This window comes from Sus scrofa, chromosome 10, assembly GCF_054392235.1.
Source record: "Sus scrofa isolate SSC_HxYL_T2T_F1_AM1 chromosome 10, Sscrofa_HxYL_maternal_Yorkshire_Landrace_v2.0, whole genome shotgun sequence".
NCBI lineage: Eukaryota > Metazoa > Chordata > Mammalia > Artiodactyla > Suidae > Sus > Sus scrofa.
This window is the reverse complement of record NC_139392.1, coordinates 12,161,962-12,174,869: the sequence shown is the minus strand read 5'-3', so window position 1 is coordinate 12,174,869 and position 12,908 is coordinate 12,161,962. Positions and strand designations below refer to the sequence as shown.

At 43.8% G+C, this 12,908-nt stretch overlaps 2 protein-coding genes and 1 pseudogene across 10 annotated transcripts in view; 1 reads left to right on the top strand and 2 right to left on the bottom strand.

Moving 5' to 3' along the window:
- LOC102165479 (uncharacterized) overlaps nucleotides 1–11,330 on the bottom strand; it is a 35,127-nt gene extending 23,797 nt beyond the window's left edge. For 7 of the 8 annotated variants that reach the window (XR_014817331.1, XR_014817336.1, XR_014817334.1 and 4 more), the window contains exon 1: nucleotides 10,656–11,330. The gene's annotated coding sequence lies outside the window, so the exon portion shown is untranslated. The remainder of the gene's footprint in view (nucleotides 1–10,655) is intronic. The other variant, XR_014817337.1, reaches the window with a different exon arrangement.
- LOC146398794 (serpin B4 pseudogene) lies at nucleotides 5,415–6,696 on the bottom strand (annotated as a pseudogene).
- A 57-nt stretch (nucleotides 11,331–11,387) lies between the features above and the next one.
- EPRS1 (glutamyl-prolyl-tRNA synthetase 1) overlaps nucleotides 11,388–12,908 on the top strand; it is a 69,085-nt gene continuing 67,564 nt past the window's right edge. For both annotated transcript variants that reach the window (XM_021064315.2, XM_021064314.2), the window contains exon 1: nucleotides 11,388–11,562. In XM_021064315.2, the coding sequence (XP_020919974.1) occupies nucleotides 11,517–11,562 (46 nt within the window). In that variant the 5' untranslated portion in view covers nucleotides 11,388–11,516. The remainder of the gene's footprint in view (nucleotides 11,563–12,908) is intronic.

The window sequence follows — 12,908 nt, the reverse complement described above, 5'->3', positions numbered from 1 at the left end:
TAACTCTGTAGGGTTAGGTAATTGCTCTTCTTCCTTCCAAAGGGAGACTATAATATGTGCTACCAAATTATTCTGACATTCTGCTTAGGCTTTTGTTTTTTAGGTGCCTGTCTCATGCTTTTAAATAAATCTCTCTGTTATTGGATTAAGCAAGAAGTTTAAATTAATCATGTTTGAACCCACTGTATGTCAGAACCAACCGGGTCACCTTGCTGTACAGTTGAATTGACAGAACACTGTAAACCAGCTATAATGGAAAAAATAAAAACCCATTCTGGAGTTCCCATCATGGCGCAGTGGTTAACGAATCCGACTGGGAACCATGAGGTTGCGGGTTCGATCCCTGCCCTTGCTCAGTGGGTTAAGGATCCGGCGTTGCCGTGAGCTGTGGTGTAGGTTACAGATGCGGCTCGGATCCTGCGTTGCTGTGGCTCTGGCGTAGGCTGGAGGCTACAGCTCCTTGTGCTGAGGGAACGGCCCAAGAAATAGCAAAGACAAAAAAAAACAAAAACAAAAACAAAAAAACCATTCTAAAAAAAAAAGAATTACCTAGGAAAATATGAATTCACAGGCTCCATCCCAGTGATTTTTTTTTTTTTCCTCTTTTCTTTTTAGGGCCACACCTATGGCATATGGAAGTTCCCAGGCTAGAGGTCGCATCAGAGCTGCAGCTGTAGGGCTGTGTCACAGCCACGGGAACACCAGATCTGAGCCACATCTGTGACCTATGCCTGCGTTTATTCCAGCATTCATTTATTCAGCAGCTATCTTTTGAGCCCTTGCTGTATGTTAGGCACTGTCTGGGTACTACTGAGCATTCAACAGTGGACGTAAGTCTGCTCCTGTGTTAGCTCTTGTTCCTGTGGAGCAACAGACAATAAACAAGAGAAGGAGATGAGACCATGGCAGATGCTGTGAAGGATCAGACGGGACGATGAGCTGGCAGCAGTTGGGCTGGAAGGGCGGGCAGGAAGAGGGTGTCCCTGCAGATGAAGTGGGGATTTCTTCTCTGAGAAGGTGATGTCTCATCCAAAAACTGGATGGAAAGAGGTCACCCATGTCAAGACCTAGAATTACTAGTGGGAATAATAAGCACATTGTCTCTGAGAAGAGGAAGAAAGAAAAAAAAAAAAGCCAGAGAAGGCCGAAGTAAGGTGACCAAAGGGAATAGTGTTATATAAGGTGAAGTTTGGGAGGCAGGCAGGGGCCACGTCATTAAAAACATTTTCCTTTTTATAGCCACACTTGAGGCCAGGAGTCACACTGAAGCCACAGCCGTGGCAATGCTGGATCCAAGCCACCCCTTTGGCCTATGCCACACCTTGCAGCAGGGCTGGAGCCTAACCCACTAGGTGAGGTCAGGGATCGAACCTGCAGTCTCAAGGAAACTACATTGGGTCCTTAACCCTCTGAGCCATAACAGGAACTCAAAAAAAAAAAAAAAAACCATTTTTTTTTTTTTTTTTTTAATTTTAAAGGAAACAGCTTCATCTGTGACCTGCACCACAGCTCATGGCAAAGCTAGATCCTTAACCCACTGAGCGGGGCCAGGGATCGAACCTGCATCCTCATGGATGCTAGTTGGGTTCATTAACCCACTGAGCCACACGGGGAACTCCTCATATCAACTCTTATCGGAGGCTTTCCTTTCCTCTCCTCTCCTTCCTCCCGCATTCACTATGGATAATCATTTTGCATTTTCTCAGCTACCTTTGTCCTTTTTGCAAACACGTTTATTATTTTTACTCTCCAAACCTCTAAAATGTGTGTAGAATGAACACACATTTCTGTACCTTCATGTATCTCCCATATAGTAATTTTTATTTATTCAACTTTTTCACCTATAAGGCTAAGCTCTTGAAGGCAAGGACTTGGTCTTTCATCTCTATATATCCTGTACATAATAATAAGAGTTTTAATATGTCTCTGAATCTCAGTAGGTATTGAAAATACCTATTGTTCCTTTTTTTTAAAAAAAAAAATCTTGTTAACCTAAGAATAGAGCAATATTCTTGGGCTGGATGATGAATATCTAGAAAGAAGAATCAAACTATTCTTGATGGTGAAGCAGTGACATTCCCAGTAAAGTCAGGAAGAAAACAAACACGCTCATGTTCAACACTGTCAAGATTCCTGTTCAGAGATACTTTGGAAGACCTAGACTATGAAAGTGATAAGGCTTAAGAGCTACAAATATTGGACAGAAAGGAAAAACATCTACGAAACCCAGCATAGCTACAAACAAACAAAACCAACCCCCCCCCCAAAAAAACAACTATTGGAACTAATAAAAGCATTTCACAGATAGTGATATGAAGACTTGGAACTCTTGGTGGCCCACCAGATCCTTGAGGCAGAGCTTCCGTGCCTGCCCGCTTGCATCTCTCACAAGCATCCTATCCTAATTTATTTCTTGCCTGAAAAAAAAAAAAAAAAAAAAAAAAAAGACCGACTTAGGACCCTTGCTTTCCTGAAAGCAGGTTTCTGTTTGAGTACCACAGCTCCACATGCCTCGTGTCTACCGAGGACCTCCACATCCTTGATGATTCTATACTTCTCAAAATCAGTGTTCTGGGATGTAAGGCACATGATGGTGATGAATTTTAGTTCATAATCTGGGACTGGAAAGAGTAATAAAACTGGAAAACTCTAAACAAATGGAAGAGTCATCACTGCTGCCTGGCACTAGTCTCTGATCTCACCAGTGAAGAGTTTCACTCGTTGCTGAACTTTTCAAGCATTTCTGGACTCGGCTAGTCACTGGGCACTTAGAGTGTTCTGCTCTGTACTGCAAGTCTTTTTAGAGCCTCCGTATTGCTCTGACAAGAGTAGTTGTACTGTATGACAGAGATGGCGCCAAAATGATCTCAAAAGTTTAAATTCAGCAATACTTACAATGAGAATACGAGCTCTGTCAAATCCGTGGGTCAAGATAAGGGTAAGTTAATTCATGCCATGTCTAAGATACAGGATGGAGAACTCTGGGGATTTTAGTTGTTTACAGTCTTACTTTGAGTCAACAATTGAATGTGGCTCTAAAAAGCTAATGTGGTGTTTATGCTAATCGCATTGTAATGGGCAAAATAAGAGAGGCAATGCTTCTGCCTGCACTCCGCCCTGACCCCGTCATACCCAGATCATTTTGTTCAGTTCTGAGTATCCCATTGTAAAAGGCACATCGACTAACTGGAGCACGTTTGGAGGAGGACAGCTGGGGTAGATTGCAACTATCACTTGAAGGATTGTTGAAAGGACTGGTGGCATCTAACCTAGACAACAAAGCCATGGGAGACATCATGACAGCCTTCAACATATGAGAGGCTTCTAAACCCTTATAGCCTCAGAGGATAGTGGACAGAGGTAGAGAGAAGCAGATTTAGATGCATCTCTCTCTCTTTTTTTTTTTAATTGAACGAATATGGAGTTCTCAGGCCAAGGATCAGATCCGAGCCTCAGTTAGTACCTAGGCTGCAGCTGCAGCAACCCCGGATCCTTAACCCATTGTGCCAGCCAGGGATCAGACTTGTGTCCCAGAGCTCCCAAGATGCAGCTGATCTTGTTGTGCCACAGAGGGAACTCCTAGGTGAACCTTGCAGGTGCTGGAAACAGAAGGGGGTGTCTTGGGCAGTATTAAGTTCCTTATCACTGAAGGTGTTCAAAAACAGATTATTTGGTTATTCATTAGGTGAATAAATGAGTCCAGGATTATCTGCATCCCTAGTGCAGTATGTAGTAGAAGACAATCAATATGTAAAGACTCTTGCAAAGAGGATTTCTCAGCAAATAAACAGTAATCTTCTATATATCACATAGGAAGGATTCAATCACTCAAAATTAGTAAATGACATTTGTGATGTGCAGGAAACTGTGCTGGACCCTGTGTGATACCTAATAACATCAAAGAAATTTTAAAAGTCACATTGACTAGCTGGAATATATTTGGAAGAGGGCAACTTTGAAATATCAAAGTAACTTATCATAGTATTACTGTGTAATATTATGTATTACACATAGTGTAAGGTGTAATTAATTACATTACACATTACTGTATAAACACATTGTTTACTACGCAGAAGGAAGCTTAACCAAATCTGGAATAGTTACTCCCAGATGGGTCACCTGAAGCATAGTCTGTTGAAGTGGAAGTGCCCATATCATGGAGGAATGTGACATCACCTTGGAGTTCTTATCCATCCTAAGAGAAAATTTTGAGCATAATAATACAAGTTCCTCCTTCTTAATGAATGGCATCATATAGCACTTCACACTTTCCTTATTATCCCCCAAGCATTAGTACCTCATTCAATTTTATTAAAGTGTTTTTGACACATTTAGAGAAAAAGAGGCATTATCCTTGGCCATTTACGATACTGTGACCAGGAAAAATAAAAGGTTCTTTTATTGCTTTACATTTGAATGAAACTGTGAGTATATGATCATAAACAAAGCAGATATGTAGTAAAAGGGCCAAAATGGAACCAGGAATGGAAGTGGCAGCATAAAGAGCTTTTTGCTAAGCTATTTTAAAGGCACAAATATAAAAACAGAAGTATCTAACAAAAGAGGATCCCAGACTACCCTGATTCAAGTAAAGCATTCTATCTAATTTACCGGCTGAGACAAAGCATCAGTGGAGAGTCCGAGGCAGAACAGGTCATGGGAGCATCTTTACAGGGCTTTTTGTGATTGTTTAAGACATTCATCTACAAAAATGATGTCTGAAAGGCTGCAGATAAGAAAATACAAGATTAGCTTTTTTTAAAAAAAATGCTAAAGACCTCAAAAGAAGGTGAAGGCATATTCAGATCTGAGATCTGAATAAGAAATCAGTCAAGAAAACCTTGGAGAAAATTATTTCAGGCAAAGGGAAAGTGCACAGATAAACGGTGTGAAACAAAGGCACAGTCTGCAAGAAGTTTATAATCCAAAAGACAAAATAGGCAAGTACAGTATAAACTGGTAAGTCTAAAATAGTGATAAATACAGGCTGTTAACAATGCAATGATAATACAAGGTATACATTATGCTAGTATTTTCTTTTTTGTTTGTATAGTCATTGTTTTCCTGATAATTTACTTTATAAAATAAAAAATAGGCATGTAAGGGTTCCAGATATCACCTAAATTCAAAAAAATGTAGGTGTCCAAGTTAATAAGTTTGGACAGCAGGGGTAATTTGGTTTGGTTCATTTAAAACAGGTCACAAACAGAATGACGTTTCAAATTTAGAAGATAAGGATATTGAAATAGCCCTTTACTTTATCGTAAAGTTGAACATTTTGTCCAAAGGGAATTTTAGTAGGAAAAAAGTAGGTTTATAAATGTAGAGAGAGATTGACAGACATTCTATTTCAACCATTAAATTCCTAATGATGACTATGATACTGGAAAGGAAAATGAATCAAAGAGAATCTATTATTTCTAGAGATCAATTTACTGGAACAACTTTGTGTGCAGGCTTCCCAAACGTAGCCACAGGTTAAGAGCATCTAAGAGGAAGCAGCTTCAGCTCTGCCAAAGAAGATGCTGCTGTTGATTTTACTGTTCTGGATGAAGAGCAGGGAAGGTGACCACAAGAGAAATTGTCATAAATTGGTAATGACGTTGGAACAGTTTCCATGCCAGGGGCAGCTGCAGTCTCCAGGCCCTCCTCAGTCACCTCCACAGAGAGCTTGTGCAGGATATTAGACACCATGACATGGCAGCTCCTAGTCATGCCTAAGAAGTCAGTGTCCTACTGGCTGAGGGCATCTACCACCCCTACGGCTCCCAGCATGGCCTTGAGGTCAAGCTCTCCTCCTTTGTGAAGTGATGTCCACATCCCCATCTCGCTTGTTCATGTTCTGTGAGCTTGCCCAGGCTATTCATTGCTCATCGGTAAGTTTATCTTCAAGCTCCTGCAGATCGTTTCCTTCTTTCTGGCAGCAGCAAAGTCATGCCTAGATCAGCAAAATCATCCTTGCTTTGGATGGTATTTCCAGGATCCTGGCTGATCCTGGCTTGCACAGCCTTCAGGAAGGTGATAGTAAAGGACTACCTTTGTTTCATCATCTGCAGGGATTTGCTCACATCCTTGTTCAGCTTAAATTCTCCCTCTTCGGTATTTTCTTTAGCAACGTCCTGGTCCCACTGCCCTTTGAAGCAGACTGTGTCCATCAGAGCCAGAAGGGCAGAGCTGCCGAGAGAGCCCTTGGGAAATGGGTCCTTGCTTTTTTTTTTTTTTTTTTTTTTTTTTTCCATTCCTTTGGCTTTCCACCCAGGAATCAATTCTTTTACTTTCTTATGCAGCATTTACAAAATCAGCAGATTCCACACTGACTAGGTACAATTTCTTAACATTATCCAAGTATCCCTGAAGAAAGTGATAGATCATTTCTCCATAGAGTCTGTTGGCAGTGCTCAGTTCATGTCAATCAGTTTATTTACTTCAGTCAGAAGCTTTTGAAATTGGGGATGCACAGTACCTGACTTTTCAGCATGATCTGTTGTTGTAGCTCTTTTTTTGTGTTGATTAAAGTAAAGGACTTTAATTTTGCTTTTTAGAACCATACCCACAGCATATGGAAGTTCCCGGACTAGAGGTCAAATTGGAGCTGCAGCTGCCAGCCTACACCACACCCAAGGCAACTTGGGATCCAAGCCACACCTGTGACATACACCACAGCTCACGACAATGCCAGATTCCTGGCCCACATCCTCATGGAGACTGGTCGGATTCGTTTCTGCTGAGCCACAATGGGAACTCCAAAGAACTTTAATTTTGAATGCAGTGTTTTCCTCAGGCAGGCCTACCTAACGCTGATGAGATACTGACAGGGAACAAGAAAACATCATCTTTCAACTTTCCAAACTGATGGAACAGACCAAATGCAAATTGGGTGTTTGCTTTGCTGAGTCAGATGCTAGTATTTTCAAACTGAAAGCCTATTATGCATTTACTCTTTTGATCCATATTTTCTTCACTGCAAGCTTTTCCTTCCCATGAATGACTGAACTGCAGAATTTTTGCTGAGAAATGTTTTTAAATAAACTATTCCTTTTTCACTTAAGTACAATATATATTCACCAAAGATATTTTCACAGTGCACACAGACTTTTCAATAGTGCTTTCCACAGCAGTTAGGAAGAAACATAAGTCATCCACCATCACCACGTTCTCTTCGAGTGCCTGCTAAATAAGGCACATGTCATGACACCTTTGATAAATTAGTTTTCTCTGTACTGCATATTCTGTAAGAAAAAGGCACAGCCCAGAGTAGAGAACTGTTATCAGCGACACTATGATGTACATGATAAAAACATCTGTATACAGTAAAACACTGAAGCCTACTTTATAGTAACTAGTGTGGAAAGACTGTCCCTCGTATTAGCTTCCTTGAGCTGCTGTAACCAATGGCCACAAACTGGGAGGCTTTAAACATCGGAAGCTTATTCTCTTAGAGTTCTAGAGGCGAGAAGTCAAAAATCGAGGTGGAGGCAGGGCAGGTCCCTTTTGAAGGCTCCGTGGGAGAACATTCCACACCTCTCTCCTCACTTCCCAGAGTCTCCAATAATCGCTGGCATCTTTTAGCTTGTAGCTGCATCACTTCAATGTCTGTCTCTGTCTTCATGACTCCTTTCCCCGTGTGTCAAATCTCCCTCTCCTTTCTAAGAAGATGTCATCTCAAGATTGTTTGTTTCTTGTCTTTTTTAGGGTCACGCCTGCAGCTTATGGAGGTTCCCAATCTAGGGGTCTAATTGGAGCTGTAGCTGCTGGCCACAGTCATAGCCACGCCAGATCCCAGCCGCATCTGTGACCTACACCACAGCCCAAGGCAACGCCAGATCCTTGACCCACTGAGTGAGGCCAGGGATCGAACCCGAAACAACCTCATGGTTCCTAGTCAGATTTGTTTCCACTGAGCCACGACAGGAACTCCCATCTCAAGATTTTTAACTTTACTACATAAGCAAAGACTTTATTTTCTTCGTTTTCTTTTTCTTTTTGTCTTTTTGCTTTTTAGGGCCACACCTGTGGCATATGGAGGTTCCCAGGCCAGGGGTAGAATTGGAGCTGCAGCTTCTGGCCTACACCACAGCCTCAGGAATGCGATATCCGAGCCTGTCTGAGACCTACAACATAGCTCAGGGCGATGCCAGATCCTTAGCCCACTAATAGAGGCCAGGGATAGAACTCATGTCCTTATGGATACTAGTTGGGTTCATTACCGCTGAGTCACAATGGGAACTCCATTTTTTTTTTTTCATTTTTTTACGTTTCATTAAAGTGTAGTTGATTCACAATCTTGTAATAATTTCTGCTGTACAACAAAGTGGTTCAGATATACATGTACACACATCCATTCTCTTTCAGATCCTTTTCCCACACAGGCTATCACAACATACTGGGTAGAGTTCCCTGTGCTAGACAGCAGGTCCCCACTGGCCAGTCACACCACATACCTCCGTGCGCATATGCCCGTCCCAAACGCCCGTCTCTCCCTCCCCTCCCCCACCTGTCCCCTTTGGTAACCATTAAGTTTTTCAAAGTCTGTGAGTCTAAGACTTTCAGAGTCACATTTACAGGCACTGGAGTCTAGGACTTGGACATATCTTTTCCAGGGGACCGAAGTCCTCAGTGGTACTCCTGCCTTTGTACGGTCCCCTCATTTGCACCTCAGTGGGTCCTGTGACTCATTGGTCCCCAACACAGTGCCACAGAACTGATGCTGTGTGACTCCCAAAGACAGACCAGGAGAAGCCTTGCAATTGCCATGTTGGTATTTTGGAACCTCCACTCTTGGGGCAGCCAGCAAGAGTGGAGGTTCCTACCACTTCCTACCCTGCTCCTGGTGTCACAGGGACAGGACCTGAGGAAATGAGGACAGCAGGGTCCATCAAAGCCTAATCTACCAGATTTCCCACCCAGGCACCCAGTGAGCAAAGTCCTTCAGCAACTTCAACACCCCCACGTCCAGTTAAGTAGCATCAGATGACCCGTCTGGCGTCATTGCAGCTTCTCTTGGTTACTCAGCCAAGGACTGCCCGGCTTCCTCGCCCCCAAAAACATCAGCTATAGTAGAGTGCTATAAGCCACTACATTGTGGTGGTTTATTAAACAGAAGAACTTACTTTGAATTTCTACTTTTCTATTGAAAGTTTTAAAATTCCATATTAAAATAACGGGACCAATAACAGTTACATAATAGTAACACCACTCTGGTGGCCTAGCAGTTAAGGACTTGGCTTTGTCATTGCTGTGGCTAGGGTCACTGCTGTGGTGGGGGTTTGATCCCTTGACTGGGAACTTCAACATGCTGCAGGTGTGGCAAAAAAAAAAAAAAAAAAAAAAAAAAAAATCCCCAGAAAACCACATTGAGACTGTCTCTATGATTAATTTAATTTCTGTCTCTGCATTAGCAGAGTTGGCTTTCCTTATCATACAGTAAATAGTTTTGCTCTTGGATTTTTTTGTTTTTGTTTTTTAGGACTGCACCCGTGGCATATGGAGTTTCCCAGGCTAGGGGTCGAACTGGAGCTGTCGCTGCTGGCCTATACCACAGCCACAGCAATGCCAGATCCGAGCCACCTCCTCGACCTACGCCACAGCTCATGGCAATGCCGGATCCTTAACCCAGTGAGTGAGGCCAGGGATCGAACCTGCAACCTCATGGTTCCTAGTCAGATTCATTTCTACTGCACCACGATGGGAACTCCTACTCTTGGCTTTGAGTCCAATTTTGAAGCTCATCCCAAGAAGATGAATAGGGTTACATGCCATCTGTTTATTATTCTAGCTTCTCTCTTGGTGTTACCTTTCCTTTATATTCTTATTGTCTGCTTACTCAATTAAAATGATTTGTTTTATAATATGCTTCTAAGTAAGGAATTGAAGGATTGAATCCTTCTCAGAACAAGGTGAGGCAATACAAGTAAATATTATAATTTAAACTTGTTAAGATCCCAAGCGACTTTCTGTCTTTTATGCTGCAAGTCTCCCATAGCCCTGGTTTCCTAATATCCCCCAAACCAGCTGGTGAAAGAACAAGACCATATTTTGCATTTGCCTGCAAATGGATGAATAAAACCGATTTTAGTTTGCTAGAGAGTCACTAATAGGCAAAAATGTGTCAAGTTTTGTTCTTTCTTTCCAGACACTTGTGGCAGTGCTTTCCATGAGGACAGCTCTTTAGCTCAGAAGCCAAATAATAAAAAGAAGCATTCAATATTCTTTGCTCTAAGAACAAATACATAGTTGCAAGAACACCTAAATTCTGTAAGATAAAAGATGCAAGTTTTCATTGTTTCATAATTCTTATCTTTCAAAGTATATTTTGTATCCCCATCCCCAACTCCCCCAGCAATCAATGTCTTCGTGTCCTTTCCCTGATACAAATTATGATAAAGTAGGAAGTAACCCCAGTATGTGCCAGGCATTGTGGGGAATCCAAAGACATCTAAGATTAAGGTTTCAGCAAACAAGAATCTGGAGAGCTAGCAGAGTGTACAGAAAAGAACTCCATTTCAACATAGGTATTGGTAGAAAGGCACTTATGGTGTGCATAGCATCACTTGGATAACTTGATAAAATGAGGCTGGCTGTGGAGCCCATTCCTAGAGATTCTAACAGGAAGGTAGGCGCAAGGGGACAGATCCTGTCTGGTGCAGGTGCCTTACCTACTCTGGAGGCTGGCCATGCGTAAGATGTAGCCATCGCTGGGGGTGCGTTGGGCAGGCAGAGAACGCCTCCACAGCGGCTCTAAGCACTCAATCTCATATTTAAGTGGCACTCGTCAGTGAAAACGGAGATGTCTTCGGGCACTTCAGGCAGTGATGAGGTTGAGGTGTGTTTTGTAACCGGCCTTTACCGTAGGCTTGCAGAGCCCTCGCCAGCACACACGCGTCACAAGGTTTAAGAATCAGACGCCCTCTGAAAGGCACGCTTTTAGAGCGAAGACAAATTGGGGCAAGGTTTTTAGCAAAGGCTTTTATAAATCATTCATTTACTTTAACCGTTACTATCAAGTACGAAAAACACTCTTGAAAGTACATTCTTCTTTGGAAAACCATGAGGAAGCATGAGAAAAACGTCCTGCATCCCCAGCGTAACTCGGTCTTGTTTGCTCCCGGGCTTTTTCAGCGTCTGCAGACCGCGCCCAACCACCGTGCGCAATCCGCGTTGTTTCACTGCGGGCTTCGGCGAACGCCCAGCGCGCTGCAGACTCCGCCTGACACCGCACTCTCCTCGCTTTACGAAGTGTCGCAAAACGTCGCCTACTTCAGGGTCTTCGGCCGCCGCGGCGTCGAACGCCACGTTGGCCTTTGTGACCCTGGGGGCCCAGGGGCGGGGGCGGGGCGGCGCGCGGCGATGACGCACTGCGCCGTGCGCCCAGACGGCGGTCGCAGCGCGGGGGAGGGGCGGAGGCTGCGGCAGCGTCAGGCGCGCGCACACGTTGCAGCTTGTCGCTTTGCGAGAGGCTGGGGTGTTTCGGACGGCGGCGTGTGTGCACTGACAGGTGGACCGGCCGACCAGGAGAGATGGCGACGCTCTGTCTGACCGTCAATTCGGGAGACCCTCCGCTGGGTAAGGGGCCGGGGCCACCGACCCGTGTGTGTTGCATCAGCCTTGGGGGGTGCGGGGCGGGAAGGTCGCCGCGCCCCGGTTGGCGCAGTGGCGGTCAGGCCAGGGAGCTCAGGCCTGCCCTCTCCCCCAGGATGGGCCTGGGGTGGGCCCCGCGCCCCTCGCCCTCTGTCCCTAGCAGGTGGATGTGCTCCTGAAGAGTTTTCTCGGGCGTGGATGTGGGCGCGGTGTGGGCCGGGGCAGGGCGACACGAGGCTCAGCTTCGGACCCTCTCTTCCAGAGGGAGGGCTCCCAGCGTCGTCCCCTCTCCCTTTTTGAACTGATTTCCCCTGGAGACCGAGCGTGGACGTAGAACCAACATTGTAAAACCTAAAATCCCCTTCGCACCGCCTCTTTTAGCATTTTTCCCAACTCCATTCATCTTTACCTACTTTCGCAAAAGATTTTCGATCCACTTGACTCAACTTTTCTTTACGTTTCATTGGGCTCAAAAGGGACGAGGCAAACGATCGTAGACACGGTTAAAATTTCAACCGAGGTTGCACTTATTTCTAATTAGAGGTGGCAGGGTAATTGCTGGAACAGTCAAGTGCAGTGCGGGCAGATGGAGGTGCTTGACCACACACATCGCACAGCAAAACGTCGGAAAAGGGCGGACTTGCGGACTTGTCATCTTCTAGTGCACCTTCAATTTGATGTGGTTTTGCTTTTTCAACGTGGCCAAAGTTATTGTGGATAGATAGCTTAGAATTTCTTCTAGTTTTTTTAAAAACTGCTTTGGGAAATTACACAAAAGAATTTAAATCGTTTATTAAGCTCATATTTTTAACGCATTTTTAAATGTAGATAAGCAATTATTTTTCTAATGTTTGAGAGGCCCAGACCTTAGGTACAATTGGCCCTGTAGGGCTACTGAAATTATTCATTACATTCTCATTACAGGGTGTTTTGAATCTCTTGGAACAAAACCCACAATTTAATAGCCATCTTAAATATTTAAAAAAATGATGTTTTAGCATATTGGTTCCAGTAATTATGGGCTAACCTCACCCAAATCAATGAAGTCTAGAAGAAATGGGTTTGATTCTGCAATTAGCACTGGACAATGTGACCTTATGCTTAAGAGCAAAGACATTTGGTTCCTGGAGACAGGAGTTCACTGTGCTTGCCATTTACAAGTTGCAGAACCTTGCAAGTTCCTTGTCTGGCATCTCCCACAGTTCCCTTGTTTAAGAAACAAGGCGTAATGTCTTCCACATATGGTTGGTTGCCAGAGTCAAATGAGACTGTGGTTCAAGTTCCTCACACGTTGTAGATACACAATAAATAGGTGTAGTTTTTAACGAACG